Source organism: Triplophysa rosa, linkage group LG4 (genome assembly GCF_024868665.1).
Source record: "Triplophysa rosa linkage group LG4, Trosa_1v2, whole genome shotgun sequence".
NCBI classification, from domain to species: Eukaryota; Metazoa; Chordata; class Actinopteri; order Cypriniformes; family Nemacheilidae; genus Triplophysa; species Triplophysa rosa.
The window spans coordinates 15,222,253-15,243,711 of record NC_079893.1 but is presented as its reverse complement, the minus strand read 5'-3'; the positions used below and the strand labels follow the sequence as shown (position 1 = coordinate 15,243,711).

General features: G+C 42.8%; 1 protein-coding gene across 1 annotated transcript in view; it reads left to right on the top strand.

Moving 5' to 3' along the window:
• Positions 1-21,459, top strand: part of pcca (propionyl-CoA carboxylase subunit alpha) — a 244,348-nt gene that overhangs the window by 160,654 nt on the left and 62,235 nt on the right. The window contains exon 17 of the mRNA XM_057330928.1: positions 13,629-13,727. Within this exon, the coding sequence (XP_057186911.1) occupies positions 13,629-13,727 (99 nt within the window). The remainder of the gene's footprint in view (positions 1-13,628; positions 13,728-21,459) is intronic.

The following is a 21,459-nucleotide window of genomic DNA, read 5'->3' as shown; positions in this document are numbered from 1 at the left end:
CAACTTACCAAGGTTGCTCGATGGATCGTAGTATACTCGCTTAAAAAGAGAAACAGTTAGCACACAAGACAAACCAGAGGCAAGATGATATTCCACAGTGTGAACAGAAAGCAAGCTAACACGCTATTGCTATGCTAACGGCGTTAAGTTAACTATCACATTTGGTTTAGACTCTTCCAAGTAAATAACAGGAACAGGGTTATTGAGATATCAGGATAAGTTAGCAACGACAATAATAATTAATGATAATAAAATACACTAATATTAGAGCGAAGTGGTAAGCGCACTGATACAAACAAGCTGCCGGCAGCGATGCAGGAAACAGGAAGCAGGATTTCCTCTGGCATATTAAATAGAGGGACAAATCAAAGGGGAACAGGTGTGGGGCATGAACTAATAAACAACCAATAACGAGAGATACAAAAGGGCGGGAACACAGACAAGGACCGGAGAGAGTATCGAAGGCCCACAGGGTCAAAATGACTCTCTCCACACATAACAAGGGATCCTGCCGTGATTCTACCACAAGATCAAGAAAGACATGACACGACGAGCCAGAATCACGACATTATTATTATTAGTGCTGGGTGGTTTGGACAAAAATCTGTATCACGCTATCTTTGTGGATTTGGACGGTCTCCCAGCTTTTAAAGGTTTTTTTCCTGAGTGTTTTTAATGTGCAAAACAAATGTCCAAAATATGAACAATACAAAACAAATTGTACTCATTAGGCATGAGCTGTGAGGAAATTTGCCCACCATTTATTTGAACAAAAAGTATTATTAACATTATTTCCTGATAGCACACTCCATCTGGCATTTGACGTCTGCATTTACATCTGCAAGACATATGCAATACTGTACATAATTTGCTCATCTGCAATATGTCTAGTAGACGTCTGCTGTCAGATGTCAGATCTCTAAGATGTTTATGATTTAGAATGGATGTAAAACTGCTCTTTCTCAGATGTTTAGCAGATGTTTTTACACAACGGATGTTTTCCAGGGGCCGGTTGCATAAACTACTTACATAAACTACTACAAGTTAGTCATACAATGTTTTTCTTCAAGACTGGTCATAATTTCTTAAAGTCAGTTACATAAAAGGTAGATTGGTCACACTTATCATTGAGAACAATACAGCATAACAAGAATGCACAAAAATAATGCAAATCAAAAGCAGTAGAGAATAACAGGACCTCGATCCATAGCAATACAGCGTAACGAGAACGCACAACAGCACTAATGATCCATAGAGCTTGAGTAACTGTAATTTGCGCAGCATTAATGACATATACGGACTGCGTGCCTTTTATCTTGCGCACAAAGAAGTTTATTAAATGTGAATTAGATTATGAAAAAAAAATGTGTGGGTGTTGTTTCACTAACAACAAAATAGTACTTTAAAAAAGTTGTGGGGACACAATCAACTTCCTGTCCCTCCAGCAATTACGCCTATGCTGTGGAGTGCTGAATTTATGCGTGTATAATGCGGAATCTACAGTTCCATTCACATCCACCACATGTATCTGTCTCCTCAGGGCCATCACAATCCCCTAGTGTCAGCTCCTAAGTACTTGAAAGACCTCTCGAGCTGTCTTAAATAATTGGGAGAGGAAGAGTGATTCTTAGCTTTAAAAAATGTCATAACTTGCTTTTATACTTAAGCTAGGAAGTAGGAGTAAATTTCATGAATTCTCAGCACTTAAGACTAAAATGGCACTTTGAGAAGCTTGATAAATACGGCCCCAAATCTTTGCAGTCGTCTTACAGACCTATATGGACTAGCTGGGTAATTAACAAAACGAATAACATAATAAATGTACCTGCTAACAAAAATAAGCAAGACCTCTGGATTTTCGGTATATTCTTTAAAACGGATGCTTAGTTTGTGGCTCATTGTTATTTTCAATGAATACATACTATTGCTTATTTGAAGCAAACTTCCCATCTTCCTGTCAATGAGGGTGCTGTTTCACTAGCGTCGCGTGACTCTCGCTGCTCTGTGCTGCAAATCACGTTGTAAACATAAGGAGCATGCAAGCTTGTGCTGTATAGAGCAGATGCACTTGACTTTATAAGCTTGCATATGTATAGAGAAGACGAGTCTGACTTTATAGCTGTGCAGCTGCGTATGTTTAGAGAAGACGCACATGCCTGAGTTTTTATCAGATTCAGCCCTGCTCCCGCTGTTCAGTGCAGACCCACGACCCGCATGACTGTGTAACTGCGCAGCTGGAGCAACTCAACTCAACTTTATTTATATAGCGCTTTTTACAATTTTCATTGTTACAAAGCAGCTGTACATGAGACATGTTGACTATAAGCAAAACAATTAAAGTTATACCTGTAAAAACAAGAAAAAGGTGAAAACACAGAAGACAGACATACCCACATACAAACACTCCACACACACAATATGCACACGTACTAACACACATAGACATAGACACACACACGGAAGCGCACGCACACACACACGGACGCGTACGCACATTTTTATATTTTATTTAAGTCCGCTTAAAGAAAATCATTTACAGGGACAAAAATATTTATAGATACAGATAAATGCATATCCACTCAATCATGACCCAGTGTTATACAACAAATGTACACAATATTAAATATACAACTCAGTTGTTAGGGATATAAATAACAACGTCTCCGCCATATACCGCGGCTGCCTATAATCGCAGACACAGCACAGTACTTTGCTAAGCGCTTGGCCCTCTTTTTAGACATTCCAAGTTGTTGAAGTCCTCTTACCACCAACCTATGTACATGTCCCAAGCTGCCAAATATAAAAACGAGCAATCGACCCCGATAACCCATCTCTGCAATGATGCTCAGAAGAGGTTGGTATTTAATCATTTTAGTCATAAAGGCTTCTTCCAAACTAGAGTCAAAGGTACATGCAACCTCTAAAACAAACACTTCTTTACACTCCTCATTGATCACAATAACATCTGGTGTATTAGCAGATAAATTTGAAAATACTTCAGCATTACTATTATTGCATTGAAACATAGAAGGTTTTACACAGGAATGTTTATACATTGTTACTCCGGGTGAAAGGAAACTTGATATGTCCTTTGTTTTAAGGTCCACTATTCTATCATGGCGTGCTATGTACATCCCCTTGTAAGCATGACAGCCATTTAAGATATGTGGCAATGTTTCAACGGTCTGTTCTGTGGTGTGATGTAAGCAATGAGGGACTTGAGTTGCAGGAAACCAAATAGACAGATTTAATCTAGTAGGGAGTACTTGTAACCTAGCTTTTACTGCAAAAATAACAATGTCCTCACTTAGCACATCATTCTTCAGAAATGAGAGAGACAGAGTGATCAGCTGAGGGAAGGCATGCAAGTTTTCCCTGAAGTTTCAATCCAACCCAGTGTTGTTTTTGTTGATATCGATGTAAATTCAAGAGTGTTCGCCATGCCCCTACAGATGATAACAGGTTATTACAGTCACCATATGTGACAGTCGCCTTTACATAGGTCAGGGGGTCAGTGATAATATCCTCTGAGACTCTCAGTCCCAGAGTCAGACCTCACCCACTCCAGTGACGCTCCAGATCGAACACAGAGATCATTCAAATCCGGCCAGTCTGACCAGACGCAAAAACCAGCCGAATGATTGTCGAGTTTCCCGCTGGATTTCCTTCTGAAGCCAAGGAAGTGAGGCTCCGACTCCTTGGCAAACGGCACCTTGTGTTTGCTTAAGTCCAGGAATAAGGAGGATCGAGCCAACTCTCTGACATCTTTATCATTGTTGTTCAACATATTCAGAAGATGAGAAATTCGCGTGCTGGTGTAAATCCATATCACGTTTGGTACTCCCAACCCTCCTTCCCATTGGGGATGAAAGATAATATCACGGGTGCTATGTGTATTAAGTCCAAACCACTTCCGCACTAGGCTTACTATTTTATTATTCATTTCGCTCAACGATTTTTGTTGAATATGAACGTTGGAGAACAAATGTTGTACTTTGGACAGCGCCACTTGTCTTATAGCCTCCAACTTCATGGTAAGTGGCAATGGACATTTGTCAATCAGATCTAACTTAGATAAAAAATCAGACACAATGATATTCACTTGCTCTTTCCATTCTCCTGCGATGTTAATTTTATGTCCAAGATAGGTGTATGTCTCATGACGAGAATATACATGTATAGATTGTGTAGATACTGTGAACTCGGGACATTTATCAGTCTTTGAACGATACCATCTGTTCCCTCCACTCCTCCTCTCATACAGGACAGCACATTTTGTGTCTTTAATCTCTAGACCTGACCATTTCAGAAAAGAGTCGGTTCTAGCCAGCATGCTTTTAATTACGCTCTCTTCTCTAGAGGCCATCAGGACATCATCTGCATAGCCCTGTACTGGGATAGGTGAGAACACTCCGCTGGGAGCACATTGGCTCATCCACTTCAGCCACTGATTGATAGCAATGATAAAGTTAACAGCACTCCAAGGGCAGCCAGTTTTAATGCCTATCTGGAGAGGTGTTGGATGAGTGAGATGCTTTCCACAGATCACTTCAATAAAGGAGCCTTTATACACATCTTTCACTATGTTGATGAATAGTTGAGGTAGTTGTATTTCCTCCAGTGATTTAATCATAACATCATTAGGTAGAGTTCCAAATGCATCTTTAAAGTCTAAGACGGAATACAGTCTACATGACTCATGCTTAAAGTCATCTATCCCTGTTTTAAGGCAAAATACATGCCCATTCATACCTTACCTAATAATATATGCCTTTTGCTTCGAGAATAGGATGTCAGTCTCTATCAGCCAAGGAAGAACTCTAGCCAGCATACACTTCATAAACACTTTATAGATGGTAGGAAGAAGAGATATACAGTATATCTCCATGTCGATGGATCATCAGGGATGTTGTCTTTTTTTGGAATTCTATAGATTAGTGCTCCTTTCCATGAATCTGGTACCCTCTCATTTTCCAGGCAGGCATTAAAAATAGTTGTTAAAATCTGACATGTCTGTGCGGTTTAAAAATCCTCATATAAAACGGCATCTTTGCCACTGGCTTTATTGTTATGTAGATTGCATAAAACAGACTGTACCTCTTCATTTGTGAAGTGCGTTATTGCAGGAAAGGAAGTTGGCTTAGGTACCAGCACATCTAGATGCCAAGGTGGAAGGGGTAAAACATCACCATGCCCCTGGTTTTTACATTTATTATCGTAATAGGTCTGTACTGTTCTTATGTTACTAGGGCAGGGAGGAGGGTCAGGATATTCGCTGTTATGTAAAATGACTTGAATCGCTTTAGCTCTTCTATGCTGCCACAAATATGCGAGTTTACTTCTGCTCACCTTCTTATTCCGCTTGCTATAAGTCCATCCTGTCTGCAGAGAAGGCAAGACAGTTTCTCGCAAATAGCGCAGCTGTTCGCGAATCCAGCTAGCTATAGAAATCGGTGTTAAATCGTCTGAATAGGGTTGTGCCACCGGGAACTTCTTAAAAACTCTCATCACATATTTCAAAAACACACGGACGCGCACGCACACACACACACACACACACACACACACACACACACACACACACACAGACAAGCACTCACACGCACAGACACACACACGCACGCACGCACGCACGCACGCACACACACACACACACACACACAGTGAAAGCACACATTTAAGAGAAAGGACAGAGAAACACAGGTAAAATATTAAACAGACTATAAATTCTATATATAATCTAAATATATGCAACATTAATTATGTAAAACTTAAATTCTTATTCTAAAGCAGCCCTCCTGGCCAGGAAAATAGTGCAAAACAGTATGCAAATGGTGATGAGGAACCCAAAACTCCAATAGAGAAAAAAAACCTCAGGAGAACCCAAAGTAACCCAGTAAATTATAGATTTAAGATTATCATTAATAATCTAATAGCATTTGAAATTTTGTAGTGAAGACAGTTCAAGTCGCCGCGTTCTTCTTTATCCAGCTCTATCATCTCAGCTCTTGTCAGGTCGGTGCTTCCCATTCTCCGCTCTACCATCAGGTCTGGGCATGAACTGCATCCTGCTCGCTGTGGTAACCTTGGAACAATGAGACAAGACTGGCTGAGAGTAGAGTACTGTTCTGCACTCTTTGATGAAACAAGTACATCAGTTGTGTTTTTGGTTCCGGTTGATCAAACTAATGCAGCCTAAACCCTCAGAGGATTTATATTATGGAAGTGTAGTGTATGCAAGATTAAAAAGATGCGTATTTAGTCTAGATTTAAACTGACAGAGTGTGTCTGCCTCCCGGACAGTGCAGGGAAGACTATTCCAAAGTTTAGGCGCTAGATAGGAAAAGGATCTACCACCTGCACTTGATTTTGAAATTCTAGGTATTACCAACTGACAGGACGCCTGAGAGCGTAATGCACATGAAGGACTGTTATACAAGAGGAGTTCACTCAGGTACTCAACTCAACTCAACTTATATAGCGCTTTTACAATTTTCATTGTTACAAAGCAGCTGTACATGAGACACATTGACTACAAGCAAAACAATCAAAGTTGTACCTGCAAAAACAAGAAAAGGTTGAAAACACAGAAGACAGACACACCCACACACAAAACACTCCACACACACAACACGCACCAACACACACAGAGACAAACACACACACACACACACACACACACACACATGCACGTACGTACACAGACAAGTACGCACACACACACACGCTCAGTGAGAGCACACATTTAGGATAAAGGAGAGGTACTGCGAAGCTAAACCATGTAGGGTTTTATAGGTAATAAGCAAGATTTTAAAGTTAATGCGATGCTTTATAGGTAACCAGTGCAATGTTGACAGAACCGGGCTAATATGTTCATACTTTTTTGTACGTGTAAGAACTCGAGCTGCCGCGTTTTGGACCAGTTGGAGTTTTTGTAATAAGCCTGCAAGGCAACCACCTAACAGTGCATTACTGTAATCTAGTCTTGATGTCATGAATGCATGAATTAACTTCTCTGCATCTGACAGTGACAGCATTTAACGTAGTTTAGATATATTCTTAAAATGGAAAAACGCAATTTTACAGGTGTTGGCGACATGGCTCTCAAATGACAGATTACTATCGAATAGAACGACAAGATTCTTAGCTGACGCCAAGGGTTTTATGGAACATGCGTCAATAGTTAAGCAGTATTCTTGGTTGTTACGTATGGCGGTTTTCGATCCAATAAGTAACACTTGTCCGAGTTCAGTAATAAAAAGTTGTTACTTATCCAGTTTTTTATATCGACTATGCACTCCATTATTCAATATAACTGCTGTGTTTCATGAGGCTTCGAGGAAATATAAAGTTGAGTATCATCAGCATAACAGTGAAAGCTAACTCTGTGTCGCTTTATTATATCTCCTAGAGGTAGCATGTATAATGCGAAGAGCAGAGGTCCTAAGACTGAGCCCTGTGGTACACCGTACTGGACTTGCGATTTGAATGACACCTCATTTTTTATTGCTACAAATTGAAAATTGTCGGATAAATAAGACTTAAACCATTTCAAAGCTATTCCCTTAATGCTGACGTAATTTTTCAGTCTATGTAGGAGTGTGCTGTGGTCAATGGTGTCGAATGCAGCACTAAGGTCTAGCAGCACCAAAAACGAGATACAACCTCGGTCAGACGCCAATAGCAGATCATTTGTAACTCTGATCAAAGCAGTCTCTGTACTGTGACATGCTCTAAATCCAGACTGGAATTCTTCATTGATATCATTCCTTTGGAGGAAGGAGCATAATTTAGCTGAAACTACTTTTTCCAGAACTTTAGATATGAAAGGTAGATTCGATATAGGCCTGTAGTTCCCTAGTTCTCTAGGGTCGAGTTGGGGTTTTTTGACAAGGGGCCTTATAACAGCCACCTTATATGCTTTAGGCACATGTCCTAATGTCAGAGATGAGTTAATAATACCAAGAATAGGATCTATAATTTGGGAGCATCTCTTTCAGTAGAAAGTAGAAAGAGATTTCATTATTTGATCGCCTGCTGATTTTGTATGTTTGCCTACTTACAAAGAAATGAAGGGTCTATAATTTTTATGGTGGGTTTATTTTAACTGTTAGAGACAGAATATTTAAAAAATGGTGGTCTGGACCATGGTGGTGGAGAGGTTGAAATGGAAGATTACAGATTCTGTTGGCAGGCATCTTTTATATACATAACCAATCTGTGGAGCCAGAATTCTTGCTAGTTGGTAGGGGATCAAAGACTTATTTCACTGACTGAAATGCAAATCTAATTATAACCTTTATATAACATTTTTTACCCCTGATTTTAATATTCTGTCTCTATCAGTTAAAATAAACCTACCATAAAAATTATAGATCCTTCATTTCTTTGTAAGCAGGCAAACTTACAAAATCAGCAGGGGATCAAATAATTATTTCCTTCACTGTATAAGCAGGGAAAATAATAATGGCATAATGTAACAGAGTGGTGGCTCTTGGGTGGTGATGGAATTGCCTGAGATGGAGCTGGGGTGGTCAGTCAGTCTGCAGGCTCTCGCAGGAGGAAGGCACTGGATTTTCAGATGTAGCTGGCGTAATCTCTAGTTAGGGATGGGTATATGACGTTCATCTGGGCCTGGCCTAATGTATACCTACCTTGGGATGCCCATCCTCCTCCGGGGGAGGAGGGCAGAAAGATAATAATTAGCGTAGCTGCTGTTCATTAATTAATGAATTAATTTGGCATATTTTGCATTAATTGAATGCTTGGCTGAAAAGATGTGTCTTTAATCTAGATTTAAATTGGGAGAGTGTGTCTGACCCTCGAATAGTATCGGGAAGGCTATTCCAGAGTTTAGGTGCTACGTATGAGAAAGCTCTACCCCCTTTGGTGGATTTAGTTATTCTTGGTGTTATCAAAAGTCTGGAGTTTTTTTATCTTAGAGAGCGTGATGGGTTGTAATGTGATAGAAGCTCTGTTATGTAGGTAGGGGCTAAACCGTTTAAGGCTTTATAAGTAATTAAAAGAACTTTAAAGTTACGATACGATACTTAATCGGTATCCAGTGAAGGGATGATAAAACTGGGGTTATGTGATAATATTTTTTGGTCCTGACTAGCAGCTGCATTCTGAACTAACTGTAGTTTGTTAATTGATGATGCAGGACAACCACTAAGAAGGGCATTACTGTTGTCAAGTCTTGAGGTCACAAATGCATGAATAAGCTTTACTGCGTCAGCAACACATAGAATATTTTGTAATTTGCCAACATTTCTAAGGTGGAAGAAGGCTGTTTTTGTGACATTTGAGATGTGATTTCCAAATGACAGGTTGCGGTCTAATATAATGCCTAGGTCTTTAACTGTATTTGTTGGAGTAACAGTGCAGTCTTCAATTTGCAGGTTATAATCCGAAATATTCTGTTTACGTGTCTTTGGTCCGATAAGTAATATTTCTGTTTTATTAGAGTTTAAAAGAAGGAAATTACTAGTCATCCAATGTTCTATATCTTCGATGCACTCTGCCAATTTCGATAGCTTGAAGGAATCATCTGGTCTTGATGAGATATATAGCTGAGTGTCATCTCCATACTAGTGGAAACTAATTCCATGTTTTCTAATAATGTTGCCAAGGGGCAGCATGAATATGAAGAACAGCAAGGGTCCTAAAACCGATCCCTGAGGTAATCCATAATTTACTTGCGTTAGATTTGACGATTCCCCATTTGTAGATCTGAACCATTGTAGTGCCTGTCTTTGAATACCGGTATAATTGTGTAAGCGATCTAAAAGTATGTTATGGTCTACAGTATCGAATGCAGTACTAAGGTCAAGCAGGACTAGGAGTGAGATGTTACCTTTATCTGATGCTATAAGTAGGTCGTTTGTAATTTTAACGAGTGCGGTTTCAGTGCTATGATGTGGTCTAAAGCCTGACTGAAATTTTTCGTGTATGTCATTATCTTGTGAGAAAGAGCACAACTGAGTGGACACTACTTTTTCTAGTATTTTAGACAGGTAAGGGAGATTTGAAATCGGTCTATAGCTTCCTAGTTCATTGGGGTCTAAGTTTGGTTTCTTGATAAGAGGCTTAATGACGGCCAGTTTAAAGGGTCCTGGGACATGGGCTAGATTAATTGATGAGTTGATAGTGTTATAAATGGGCTCAATTGTTATGAACTCTTTTAATAATTTATTTGGCATGGGGTCTAATAAGCATGTTGTAGGTTTAGATGTTGCAATAAGTTTAATTAAATCATCCTGTTTTATAGATGAAAAACACCATCGATTTTTTTGGGGGCGATGGTTGGTACTAATTCATAGGACAGACTTGGAGGTTGAGTTTTTACTATTTTGTCTCGTATGTTTTCTATTTTCTCTGTAAATAATTTCATGAATTCATTGCTACCAAGGTGAAGCGGAATAACCAGGTCAGGTGATGTCTGTTTATTTTTTAGCAACTGTACTAAATATAAATACCTTGGATTGTTTTTTGTTAGTTTCTATGAGATTTCGGAGGTGCTCAGCCTTTGCTGATTTTAGTGCCTTTTTATAACAGTTTGCACTCTCTGGTGCGACATCATCTAATGTGTTAGAGAAAATGTATGTAAATATCTAAATGTATGTAAAATATGAAAATGTTATTTTTTTAACAGAAAAATGTAAGGGAAACTTGTCACATGACATGAACAATATAGGCTATTTTAACTAATTTTGCATAAATCATAACCCATTTTATAAATCACTAATCAAATATAGAATAGCTACTGTTAGCTAACAATATTTTAGTGGATTCACTTGTGGTTTCTCTTCCGAAACTCTGACATATTTAGTTACTACATGTTTAAAAATGCATTACCCAGGAATTCCTAATATTTTGTTAATTGTTGCGTGAGAAAATAAATAGTTTTGTCTACATCATGTAATGTGGGTGCGGTTTGGGTCGCAGCATTTTTGTCAAACGGGTAGGGTCAGGTACGGAATTAAATTAGTGCTGCTGTCAGATGTCGGGTCGGGTGTTCTTTTAATTACTGCGGGTGCGGGTTTATCAAACAGGATCTGTGCAGGACTCTGATGCAGAGTCCCTGAGAGAGAAAGTCACGGAAGTTTTGCGACAGTCCGTTCACTGCAATGGAAATGGCTCTGGGTGGAGGCAGGGTGGGCAAAGCTTCTGAAAAGGTCCGTTGGCCCCCCCGTGGAGTCGGGCCTGGAGCGAAGCCTGTTTGATGTGGTCCCAGGTTCGAAAAACTGTCCCTTTCACTTTCGTTACGTGACTCTCGCTGCTCCATGCTTCTAATTGCATTGTAAAAAATATAAACAAGGCTTAAGGGGCATATACTGTAAACTAGCACAATACAGATCAGACCCGCCTGACTTTATAACTGTATAAAGAAGATGCGTGTCTGCGCAGCTCGCATTATATAAAGAAGATGTACATGAGTTTTTACCTGAGGAGCTTGCACTGTACAGACACCTGACTTGATAACTGCCCATCTCGCGCTGTGTAAAGTAGATGCGCATGAGTTTATAATTGAGAAGCTTGCACTGCACAGATGACACATGCCTGACTTGATAACTGCCCAGCTCGTGCTGTGTAAAGAAGACGTGTCTCTGCGCAGCTCGCGTTGTATAAAGAAGACGTGTCTCTGCGCAGCTTGCGCCTAGACGACCCTCACTTCATAACGTCGCAGATAGTTTAAAGAAGACAACGATGTCATCGTCTATCGCGAGGTTCTCACTTTAGAGAGTAGACAACGTCCGATGCCAATTTGGTAGACACCGCCCAACCTATTCACAATACCTGCAAAACTTCTGATGATTCGGCTGTGCACGTCCAGCTGGCCTAGAACATTGGCGGGTATAAGCAACGTTGGGGGCGAACATCACGACTATAACGTCACGTTATAGTATATAACGTCGTGTTATGTTGGGATTGGCCTGTTTTTCAGGGGTCTTTTGCACGCACATGATTTACACAAGAGGGAGGAAACAATGATGTTTGAGGCTAACAATATGTCATTTACATGTACAGACCTCTTATTATTCATCTATGCCTAGGTAAATACAGTTCCCATTGCACCTTTAATCAAAAACGTTAAGCTCCTCTCCCCCTCTCAACAACAACTCAACAAAAAAGAGGTAAGACTATACTGATTGTCCAATGGCCAGGCATTTTTAGCCCTCCACTGCAGGCCCAACTTAATTCAATTCAATTTATTTATATAGCGCTTTTTACAATGTGCATTGTTCCAAAGCAGCTTTTCAGGAGCAAATAAGAAAAACAGAAAAACACAGAAAGTTAAAACACAGCACAGTGAATGGTGTTTATAGACCAAGCAAGATCATTCTAATAAATAATATCTAGTAAATAAATGCAGTCTCCGGGTGAGCAAGCCAACACTGCCCTGCTGTGGCGAGGAACCCAAACTCCAATGATGAATAAATGGAGAAAAAAAACCTCGGGAGAAACCAGGGAAAAATAGTAATGGCATAATGTAACTTTATTCCTCTGTTGTCCGACATCGACCACATTACAAGACCAAAACAGACCCACACAGCCCCAACAAATGAAACCCCCCCAAATCACAACCAACACGCCCCCTCCACTCCCCACAAACACCCACCAAGCAACCTCCAGTCAAAGTCACTGAGTGCAGCTATAACGTCAAACTGCTGTCATGTGATGTAAGTTTAGCATTAAATACCAAGTATTGTAAATTTAGCATTAATGTGACAAGTAGTCCGTCTTTGCTCTTGGCTGGGGATGGAATTGCCTGCAAATTACAACAAACCAATGAAAAAAGGGAAGATAAAAAGGCAAAATAAAGTCCCACCCTACATTTTTTTCTAATTTCAGAAGTCGTTTCACATGGATACACGTCACGATATGGAAAATAAGTCAATCGCAACTTCATTTTTTTGGTGACTAAGTATTTCTGGGTATGATGTGACGGACATAACACATCTACATTTGGCAATTTTCTGCCATTCTTCTCCTCAGATTCTCTCAAACTCAACTGCCAGGTTGGATGGGACCATCAGTAGACAGATATTTTCAGGTTTCTACAGTGATGTTCAGTGAGGTTCAAGCACTTAAGGACATTGACAGAGTTGTTCATAAGTCACTCTTGCATTATGCTTAGGATCATCATCTGGCCGAGGTTCTGAATGCGCTGGACTAGGTTTTCATTAAGGGTATCTCTGTATTTTGTGCCGTTGAGCCTTTCTTCTACCTCAGTCTCTCAGTCCCTGCTGCTGATAAACACATACAAGCATGATGCTGTTACCACCACAATGTACTTTTGAGATGGCATTGTGTAGGTGGTGAGCAGTGTATAGTTATAGTAATTAAATTAAATACAATTTGAATTTATAAAAAAATATGTTAATGTATTATAAATTGTTCTTTTATTTTTATTCAAATTTAATTTAGTATTTTTTACATTTTAAGAATGTTTAGGGGGTAAAGATGATCAGGCTGACCAAAAACATTGTTCAAGTGTATTTTAGTGCAGGAACTGATTGACTCACTCAAGCATCTTACATCTATGTTTAACACATGGAGTAATTTAAATATGTAACATAGACCTTTGTTGTCCTTCTAAAATGTGTGTGTGTTTGTTTGTTCAGGTAGAGGTAGATGGAGAGAAGGTTGTTGTGTCCGGAGAATGGGATTTGGCCTCACCACTGCTGCCCATCACCATCAATGGAAAATACAGGACTTACCAGGTTCTCACACACATCCACACATGTAGGAAAACATTGACTGTTAGAATGACTGTTGGAATGTTAAAAAGTAACGCACACCCAAGGTGGATATACACCTTTTGTGTGCATCATTGTAATATAATATGATTAGTTCCAGTTATTGATTCTGATTGGTAAGTAGCTGTGCTTTATTAATGATAAAGCATAGCTATGTAATTCCACAAGTCGTTTGCACTGTGCTCTTGTTCTTTCTTTTGTTGTTGTGGTGCATTAATATACAAAACTCTTCTTCATACAAAATGATTCGCAATCACAGAGATCTGTGAGTGCGAATCATTTTGTTTGAAAAAGGCATAGCTATGACCTTGGCAACCACTCTTAGCAACATAAACAAATATTTATATAATTACTTATATCATTTATACAAATATTTTCTATATTACAGTAGATCAGGGACTGTTTTTTTCCAGTGGAAGGAAGGTTTTAAGTTATTTTACTTTACGAAAGTTGCTTTTATACATATTTTTTTGGCTTTAATATTGTGGCTTTAATAAGTGATAGTTCACACAAAAATGAAAATTCTGTCATAATTTACTCACCATCTTGTCATTTCAAACCTTTATGACTTTCTTCCGCAGAACACAAAATAAGGTACATGAACACTTATACTGTTCATCGCGGTCTTCGAGCTGTCAGAGCAAAAGTGAAAACCTCTGCTCTCTGTATATTTTTCTGTTATTTATTCTGGGGCGTCCTATGTGTTTACATCACATTACCAGCGTTTAGCAGGTTGTGCGTCAGTAATAATGGTCTGTGGAGAAACACAGTGTTCCATGTTTACTGTAGTTGAATGGAATACACAAAGCATAGAGGCAAAAAATGTGCCTAGATTATTTGTTTTATTAGAGTTACTTGAGGAATCGTTTCAGCCCTAGTTATCACAATAAATATAGGAAAAGATTGTGATATAATTTTAAGGCCATATTGCAATTTAGCATTAAGATGCATCAAACTTAATAAAATAGAATAGTAGTGCAATACCGGAAACAATCACAGCCATGCCGATATAGAGCCATTTAACCAGTGTTGGGCACGCTACTTTTAAAAAGTAATTAGTTATAGTTACTAGTTACTTTTCACAAATAGTAATTGAGTTAGTAACTGAGATACATTATTATAAAAGTAACTAATTACCAGGGAACATAACTATTACATTACCTTTAAAAAATTCAAATATGTCAAACAACTTGGATGCCCCCAATATTAAATATGTTAAATGAATGAAATGGAAACTAAATAGAATAAATTATTTGTATAAAACATTGTACACTAATCTACTTACAGCAATAAAACACAATAGAATAGTTCATAAATTTTACTATTTATTGCACAGACCACAACTGGTCAACAAATAAGTCTAAAAATAAATTATGCTTCTAAAGACATGTACCAACTTCACAACTGCTAGACATACTGTACTGTACTATTTTTTTAGTAGTTTCTTACAAAAGTAAACAGTTTAATAACAAGAAGTGTTCTTAATGTTTTGACTGCTTCCAGTATGATAGCGGAATGTTAGTTCGTGCATACTTTAGATTGCATTTTAGGAGACGGAATATTTAATGACTCGCAGTTATTGTTTGACAGCGGAGCGCAAGGATAGTTTCACTTTCGCTTGTTAAATTTTTATAGTTTTGTGTTATCATCCCTGCCTCATTCCATCCATTTAAAAAAGTTTCTGTGCTCTGTTTCTGTGCTTCACATTGCCGTGACATAAAGGCAGAAAGTAAACAAACCCCCACACAGTCTGTAGCTTCATATGTTTTACTGCGCAGTATGTATGTACAGTATACGTTTTCAGGACGTTTCAGTGTGGATAGGCAGCATTTGAAAAACACTTGAAAACGTTAGTGTGGTCAACGACCGTTTTAAAATGAAAACTCAGTTTTTAAAGGGAAACATGTGGAGAAAGTCTCAGCTACTAAGTGTTGTGGCAGTATGTGACAATTGTGAGGTACTTAATTAGATTAGAATTACTTGCCACCGATGTGTAGCCTCTTTCTTCCTGGACATAAGTTGCACGTTACATACACATTCCTTGTGTTTAACCATAACGAGGGTAAAGTAGTGCTTATATTTCCAGTTTGCGAAAGCTACATTTGAACTTGTTGCTCTTGCCATCGCTTTTTGACTCCTAGGCATTGGTGTACTCTGTGCGACTGTGTTTGTGTGTGAAAACGTCTTGGTTACGGATGTAACCTCAGTTCACTGATGGAGGGAGACGTTGTGTCTAATGGACAGATGGGGTTCGTTTTGAGAACCTATCAACTTCTGACTAGTTTAGAAAAGACCAATGAAATTGTCCAGGGACTCCGCCCCCGGATATCCGGGTATGAATGGGAGACGGCGTGCTGCATTCATTCACCTTTGGGCTGAGAGCCTCTCACGACTGCTGCAGCAGGCCTCACGTGTTGTGGCATGAAGGACACAACGTCTCATTTCCTCCATCAGGGAACTGAGGTGACATCCGTAACCAAGACGTTCCCTTTCTGTCGGTCTCTCGACATTGTGTCGAACCGACAGATGGGGTTCCTATTGAAAATGCCACAGCGCTATGCCGTGTCACAATCTCTAGCGAAGCGATGGTGAATGGCCTGGGCGTGTCAGATGTGAGCACTAGCGCGAAATTGTAACCGTCCAGTGGATGGGTAGGGGGTCCCAGAGCTTTTGAAAAGGTGGGAAGCCCCTACCACTGGCCGTCACAGGCGGAGGCCTTGTTTCTCTAACGGCGAGAAGCCGCCCGGCACCGTAAGGCCACTGGGTAAGCGCTACTTCCTCAGAGGGGGAACGCGCTACAGAGACCACTTCCTACTGTAGGGAGGAGTTTAGTGGAAACACCAACATGGTCTCGCCGTCAGGGGAGAACTCATGGGAGGAATGTGCGGACTGAAGGAAGTGTCGCAAGGTGTAGGTCCACCTAGGGAAGGTCATGGGTTACCAAGGTGGGGACCAATCATGAGGATACATCAGACGGAACCGCCCGGTTGGGGGGTTACTACGTCTGGAGCACTAGGTCCGGTTAGAGCTATGCGGTAGATAACTCTGCTGGTACCCGGCCTAAGGGGGCAGGGCTGCTCTGCCCAGCCCACAGGAGGTGCTTAGTGATGGATGGAATGCCTGTTCTTCACCCAGTGGGGGAAGAAGGGAGGCGAGAGTAGCACGCTGACCCACCTAGAAGGAAGGAGGAAAGGTGCTTTCGCAGGCATACGCCCTACCGGCCGCCGGTCTTACCTGTTGCCATGCAACACTCGAGCTGACACCGGTTCTACGCGGAGGCTGTAGAACCTCGCGAAGGTGTTGGGCGTAGCCCAACCCGCAGCTCTGCAGATGTCTGCAGATGCTCTCACGATCTTGGGACCGGTACACCGTAGTGACCATGTCCACAATCCAGTGAGACAATCTCTGTTTGGAGACAGCCCTCCTCTTCTGCTGACCTCCAAAACAGACAAAGAGCTGCTCAGAGCTCCTGAAGCTCTGCGTGCAGTTCAAGTAGAGGCGAAATGCGTGTACTGGACACAACACGGATGGGGTTGGGTCTTCCTCCCCGGTGGGGAGCACCTGCAAGTTCACCACCTGGTCCCGAAAGGGAGTGGTGGGAACTTTGGGCATGTAGCCGGGCCGGGGTCTCAGGATAACGTGAGAATCACTGGCCCCGAATTCTAGGCAATCTGTGGACAGGGAGAATGCTTGTAGGTCCCCTACCCTCTTGATGGAGGTGAGCGCCATCAGGAGAGCCATCTTCACCGTAAGGTGAGAAAGAGCGGCATCTCCGAGGGGCTCAAAGGGGGGCCTCTGGAGGCCCGCCAGGACCACATCAAGGTCCCAAGAGGGTACGGAGTGTAGACGAGGCGGATTAAGCCTTCTCGCGCCCCTTAGGAACTTAATGACCAGGTCGTGCTGTCCTAGAGACTTACCAGCAACTGGGTCGTGATGAGGGGCAATGGCGGCTACATACACTTTCAGTGTGGAAGGGGAGAGATTACTCTCGAGTCTCTCTTGTAAAAAGGTCTCCCGATCGAGCAACTCTTCGAGAAGAGGCGCCACTTATAGGCTTATAGCCACCTAGTGGCCGGGCCCTAGCCTGAGTTATTGTCTCAACCACCGCAGGGGGTAGGCCACTCAGGGTCTCCTCGTCCCGTCCAGGGGCCAGACATGGAGGTTCCAGAGGTCTGGCCTGGGATGCCATAACGTGCCCTTCCCCTGGGAAAGCAGGTCCTTCGTCAGGGGAATCGGCCAGGGGGGTTGTCGTCAAGAGCATTAGCTACGAGAACCAAGTCCAGTTGGGCCAGTTCGGCGCCTGGGATATGTGATGCTCGCAGGGAGCTGATCACCTGCTGACTCCACAGGAGGAGGCGTCGGGCGAATCGTGTTAACTGCCGTGAGCGAATGCCACCCTGGTGGTTGACATACGCTACGGCAGTTGTGCTGTCCGACAAGACCAGCACGTGCTTGTCCTGGATGAGAGGTTGTAGCCTCTTCAGTGCAAGTAGCACAGCCAACAACTCTAGGCAGTTGATATGCCAGCACAGGCAGGGGCCTGTCCATCGCCCCGACACTGCGTACCCGTTGCTCACAGCACCCCAACCCTACAGGGAGGCGTCTGTCGTCACCACGACACGCCCCGTAACCTGCCCAAGAGGGACCACTGTCCGTAGAAAGGTCATTGAAGACCTGGGGGATAGGGTGCGTCAGCAGAGAGGGACAGACCGAAGGGGAGGACCCTGTACTGATATGCCCGTCCCTCGAACGCGAACCGTAGGAACGGCCGATGTCGAGGGAGGATCGAGACATGAAGTACGCGTCCTTCAGGTCGATTGCCATGAACCAGTCCTGACACCTGACGGATGTCAGGATGCGCTTCTGCGTGATCAACCTGAAAGGCAGCTATTGTGTAGGTGCCTGTTCAGAACACACAGACCCAAGATAGGGAGGGGGCCAGCAGATGCAGAGACGGGGCAGGATCTGTCCCTATCCGACTTCCCAGCGATGTGGCTGGGGTCGGGCCCAATGGTAGCCTCGATCCCCCTGAGGTCTTCCCATGAGGACCGCTTCGCCGCGGCTGCTGATGGGGCGATGGTCTCCTCTTCGCTGTCTCCTCCAGGGGGGCCGCCTGAGGGGGGCGCCAGAGCTGGAGGGCGTCGAAGAGGACAGGAACAGACGGTGCAGGGGACTCAACGGTTGAGGCGGCCGAGTCGCAGCACGGAGGACTGCTTCTTTACTGTCGAGAACTGCGGCTCGACAGTATCACCAACCAGCCCCCCCCCCCCATTGCGAGACGGGTGCATCGAGAAAGCGGACATTCTCGGCATTACTCATCTGCGCAAGGTTCGGCCAGAGGAGTTGCTCATGGACCATAAGTGTAGACATCGTCCGCATAAGCGCTGGGTCAGTCTTACCCTCATGGAGCTCTCTCAACGCCCTGGCCTGGCAGGAGCCATAGCATGGAGAGAGGAGGCAGCTTGGTCCGCCGCAATGTAAGCTCTCGACACCAGAGATGCCGAGACCCCACATGCTTTGGACGGGAGTCTAGGTCGAACCCCCCCCAGGTAGTCGCCGCCTATGGGTACGAGTGCATCGCGGCGGCAGACTCCACCTGGGGGACATCGATGTATCCTCTAGCTGTCTCAACCTCGAGGGAAGAGAAGGTGACAGAACTTTGTTTGATGTGAAACTTGCCGGAAAGGGGGCGTTCCAGGTCTTACTAAGTTCCTCATGCACTTCCGGTAAACACAGCACTGGGGGCGGGCGCGGCTTGGCCGCGCCCGCTCAAACCCGAGGCGCCATGTAGCCAGCCGGGAGAGGCAGTGCGGACACTGCAACCCAACACTCACAGCGGCCCGGGAAAGCATGGCTGACATTTCGACGTCCGCTTCTTCCTGGGCTCGACTCCCCGAGGGAGGGAGCCCGAGGAATCGTCAGAGTCGGATGGCAGTACGTCACCCCCGATGCTGCAAGAGACATCTCATCATCACGCAGCGTGTCCGAATACGTGATTGAGGAATAAGACGGTGGGACCGTCTCCTGGGGAACGATCAGACGTGCGAGACGAGGTGCGAACGGTCCGTGAGCCAGTGGCTTGCGGATTATCGCTCACAGTAATCCTCATATCACCCTCTCTGCTTGCCGTAGCGGACAGCAGGGCCGTAGTCCTGCCGCCACGGAACGGGGAGCAAACGAGGTGGTGGCTGAGTCCCGTGGGAACACAGCCACCCGTGACGCAACGTCTGAATCGTCACCACCCGCAGTGCTGGCAGGACGTATCCACAACGTCTGCCCCAGCATACTGGAAGCAGGCATCGTGTCCGTCCCCCTCCTCGATGAGTGTGTTGCACCCATGAGAACAGCGGGACAAGCCACGCTGGAGAAATTTAGCTCTTTTAGAAAGGAAATTAGCTCGAACACCTCCGGAACTGCCGAGACGCCCAGGGGAGAGTCACTGCAGGAAGGGACTGTCGCTGTCCATGTCATAGATTCCAGCAGAAAAATGATCACCAACGATCGTAGAGAAGCTCAACAGATGCGTAGGCTCTGAAGAACAAAAGGTGCATGAATGAGCACGCCGGCTTCCCTCTTATACACGGACATCCGGGGAGGAGTCCGGCATGCAAATTTCATTCCCTCAGTTTTCGCCCCCGGACACGCCCCCTGTACCTACCACCAAAGCACTATTTGACCACTTACCAACTACTTTTGCCAAAGTGGTCACACGACTCCCGGGGGTCGCCCCGCCCCCCCCCCCCTCCGTACCACCAAAGCACTATTTGACCACTTACCAACTACTTTTTTCAGATTGTAACTTTAAAATCGTTTATATGCATTAACGACCCTGTTAGTCAATTAGTAGACCTTATTAAACATACATACAACTATACATTTAAATTAAATTATATGATTCAACAACCTCGTTAATCTCTTAGTACACTTTACTAGACATATATATGTTTGCAACAACTCACAGAATGCTCAATTATGCCCTATAAGTGGTTGACCACCAACTTAATACAAGTGGCCGATTGCTATAAACTGCAGGTGGTCCTTTCCACCTGCAGTTTATAGGAATGGGCCACGCGTATGTAGTTGGTGGACACACTTTAAAATCGTTCATATGCATTAACGACCCTGTTAGTCAATTAGTAAATCTTATTAGACATACATATGTTGGCAACAACTCACACAATGCTCAATTATGCCTAAAAATGTATTTCCACCAACTCACTACGTTTCTCCCATTCCTATAAACTGCATGTGGTCATTTCCACCTGCAGTTTATAAGAATAAGCCACGCGTACCAAGTTGGTGGACAAACCCTTCATAAGAAAAACTAAGGCCTTATAATGATTTATATGCATAAACAACAACATGATTCACTTAGTACACCTTATTATACATACATATGTTAGCAGCAGCTCACAGAATGCTCAATTATGCCTAAAAAATGTATTTCCACCAACTCACTACGTTTCTCCCATTCCTATAAACTGCATGTGGTCACTTCCACCTGCAGTTTATAGGAATGGGCCACACGTATGTAGTTGGTGGACACACTTTAAAATCGTTTATATGCATTAACGACCCTGTTAGTCAATTTGTACACCTTATTAGACATACATGTTTTAGTAGCAACTCACAGAATGCTCTATTATGCCTAAAAAATGTATTTCCACAAACTCACTACGTTTCTCCCATTCCTATA